This window comes from Chinchilla lanigera, unplaced genomic scaffold (genome assembly GCF_000276665.1).
Source record: "Chinchilla lanigera isolate Chin_1 unplaced genomic scaffold, ChiLan1.0 scaffold00092, whole genome shotgun sequence".
Classification (NCBI taxonomy): Eukaryota; Metazoa; Chordata; class Mammalia; order Rodentia; family Chinchillidae; genus Chinchilla; species Chinchilla lanigera.
The window spans coordinates 7,768,478-7,771,730 of NW_004955493.1; the positions used below are offsets into that span (position 1 = coordinate 7,768,478).

A 3,253-nucleotide genomic window follows, 5' to 3' on the forward strand; every position below is an offset into this window, starting at 1 on the left:
AGGCAGGGTCTCACTATGCAGTTCAGGTTGGACTTGAGCTCACTTTGTAGCCCAAGCTGGTCTCAAACTCGCAGCGAGCCTCAGCCTTGTGAGTGCTGGGATTACGGGCGTGTGCCACCATGCTTAGCTTTTTGTCTCGTTTTTCTTTCTTTCTTTCTGTCTCTCTGTCTGTCTGTCTTTTGTCTTTTTGAGACAGGATTTCACTATGCGGTTCAGGCTGGTCTGGAACTCCCAGCGATCCTCCTGCCTCAGCCTCTGGAGCGCTGGAATTACAGGCATGCGCCACCACGCCCACAGCATTTAGGGACCTGAGAGCAACAGTTAACTGGTTGGATTAGTGGGATGGGAAGTGGAGTAGCGCACAACAGGCCCGGGAAACAGCTCTTGAGAAAGCACTGATGTAATTCTGCCAGCTGAAGGCCTGAGAACAAGGAGAAGGACAATTCTCGAGAAGCCCAGGATTTCCTGACTGCTGCTGGCGAGAGCCGCAGGGAGCTTCAGTTTGGCTTCTGGCTAGTCCCTGCCAACTTGGGACTTCACACTACATTGGCCAGCGGTAACTTCCTGACGGACAAACCACACCCACCAAATATTCCGCAGGGCCCCCAAACACAGGAGAGGGAAGCGGTGGGGGCTGGCGCGGGGTCAGCAGCACGCAGCTCTCCGGGCGGAGCGGGAAGATCGGGGAGGCAGGTGAGACAGCGCGGAGGTGGGAAGCAACCCCTTGGGGTTGGCGGCCGAGGCTGGGAGTTCGCGTGAGGCAGCGCTTGCGAGTTCAGGTGGAACCATTTGGCCAGGTTGCGGAGCTCGGTAAATGGAGAAGGTGCGCCCCCTGGGAGCGGCGTTCGGTAGTGGAGGCTGGATGACCCAGATAAGGAGGGGCGGGGGGCCGCTCAAGATGGGGCTAGCTTGCCTGGCACAGTTTTCTTCTCGCAAAAGCTCGCCCTGTCCGGCATGATGGATTCCCGGGCTCCCAGAGTAGCTGGGCTGGACGAGACATTGAGAAAGGAACCACCGGCGCGTACCCCGCACCCGAGCTGGGAACTTTCCTGAACAGGGCCCCCATTCCTAACTCTGCTTCGAGGTGGGTATCATCAACCCCATTTTTCAGGTGAGAAAACCGAGGTTTGGTGACTTCCCAGGGCGGGGCGGGGTTTTTTTCTGTGACCCCTCGAGTCTTCCTTGGGCCCCTCACGACTCGTAAGATACGAACTTCCAGAGGTCTGGGGGAACCAGCATCGGGTATGAGATGCCCAAGCCTTCCCAGGGACGACAGCGTGAGCGCACTTTTTGGCGAAAACTGCGCCTCCCTTGTCGCGACAGTAGTGATTACTGTCGCTTTAAAAAGGCCGTCCCTTGAAATATGAAATCCTCACCACACGGGCACCCAGACATTTCTCCCTCACCCACACTGATCCCCACCACTGGTGACACCAGTCCTCCTTCACCGGCGAGTAGGAACTTGGGACTACATTTCCCAAGATCTCCCTGCAGAGGGGGTGGTGAGAAGAGCAGACTTCCGTTTCCGGCGGTCGCACTTTGGCGTGTCCGCGGCGATGCACATTTCTACAGCCCAAGTCCTTTCTCTGTAGCGCTCACGAGGGGACTACGTCCCCCAGCAGGCCCTGGCGCAGAGGTCAAGCGGCCCAGCTGCCATCTTTACTGTAGTCCTGTTCCCCGTTGCCGCAGGGGATAGCCTTAGCGCCTGGACTACAAATCCCGACTCGCCGCCCCTTTCCCTCCGGCCGCCATCTCGGCTGCAGGCCCCGCCCCGGCCCCGGCCATTGTCTCAGCGGAGCGGAGCTAAGGCAGCCGGGAAGACTGCAACTCCCGTCGGGCTTTGCGCCGCCGGGTGCGGGATTTTGGTAGTAGAGGCGGGCGGCGAGGCACTCAATCAAGGTGGCTGAATGAGGCGACCAGGAGAGGCTAGGTGGCCTGCCATCTTTATGGTAGTCTCTTTATTCTCTCGGTTCCGCCATGCTTAAGGAACTGTAGCAGTCTAGAAAACTACTATTCCCATCGCACCCATGCGATCGACTGCTGGTCAGGTGTACGCCCCTCTTCCGCCATCTTGCTTGTAGTCCTCGTTCCTTTTCACCTTTCCATTGTTCCTGACGAGTAGAAATGGCAGCGGGAAGGCAGCAGATGGACTGCGACTCCCGTCAGGTACTACACACGCGGAGGGTTGTGGATAGGAGGGCGTGTGAGTGCCTGGGAAGGAGGCCGGGGCGGGGGAGAACGCCATCTTGTTTGTAGTCCTCGTTCCCGCTCCTTTTCTATGCTCGGCAACGGGGAGCCTCGGGCCAACCGGACTAACACTCCCGGCGTGCTCTGCGCCCGGTTCCGCGCGCCTTCCGCCATCTTGTTTGTAGTGCCCGCCGGCCCGGGGCTCCCTTGTTTCCGCAGTAGCGCCAGCGTTCGCAGAACTACAACTCTCGTCGTGCCTCGCGCGCGCTCATCCTGGAAGGCGGAGGTGGTGGAGGGAGGCGGGGGCAGGGGGCGGGGCTCCTCTGGGAGAAGGAGGGAGTGGAGGAGGAGGCAAGGAGGAGGGAGGGGAGGGAAAGAGAGGAGGAAGGAGGAAGGAGCTGAGGAGGGATGAGAGAGGCGGCCAGGGCCCCGGGCCGAAGCAGCGCGGGGCCGTGGGGCCAGGGGGGCTGAGACACCCCAACTGCCCCGTCCCCCTCCCCTGCCCCGCTCTACCCTTTCCTCCCACGCTCCTGCTCGAGGAGGGGGTTTATTCAAATTTTATTTAAATTCCTCTCTCCGGAGGGTCGCGCGCTGGGGGAGGGGGAGAGGGCGGGGGCGCGCGCTGGCTGGGGGGCGGGGCCGAGCAGCTTCCTTCACCCCCGCCGCTCGCCCGGTCGCCGTAGAGCGGGGGGCCGCAGTCCAGGGGCGGGCCCAGGGGAGGGGGGCAGGTTACGGCGACCCCCCCCTCCCCGGGAACCGGCGGTGGGCGGGGCCTGAACCCCGGAAACGGCGGGGGGCCCAGGCCTGTCCCTGGACCCCTGGGCGGTGGGACCCGGGAAGGGGCCAGTTAAAGGGCCGGGGGCTCGGGAGAGGCGGGGCGGCGTGGGGGAGGGGAGCTGGGGCTCAGACCCGGGGCTGAGCGGGGCCCGGGCAGAAGCTGAGCACCCTGCGCCCGCGGAGCCCCCGTTGGTCTGGGGGGGCTGAGGGACTGAGCCCCCCAGAGGAGGACCTCCCCCTGGAAGGGCCGCGCCGCAGCCCGTGGGAGGGCCTCGCCCCCGGCGCCCCC

General features: G+C 63.0%; 1 protein-coding gene across 6 annotated transcripts in view; it reads left to right on the plus strand.

Annotated features, from left to right (window-relative positions):
- Nucleotides 1-324: 324 nt before the first annotated feature.
- Fbxl19 (F-box and leucine-rich repeat protein 19) overlaps nt 325-3,253 on the plus strand; it is a 29,745-nt gene continuing 26,816 nt past the window's right edge. For 3 of the 6 annotated variants that reach the window (XM_013504751.1, XM_013504755.1, XM_013504756.1), the window contains exons 1-2: nt 582-693; nt 940-2,166. In XM_013504751.1, the coding sequence (XP_013360205.1) occupies nt 2,125-2,166 (42 nt within the window). In that variant the 5' untranslated portion in view covers nt 582-693; nt 940-2,124. Of the gene's footprint in view, nt 557-581; nt 694-724; nt 824-939; nt 2,167-3,253 lie in introns of those variants that run through there. The other 3 variants (XM_013504752.1, XM_013504754.1, XM_013504753.1) reach the window with 3 other exon arrangements.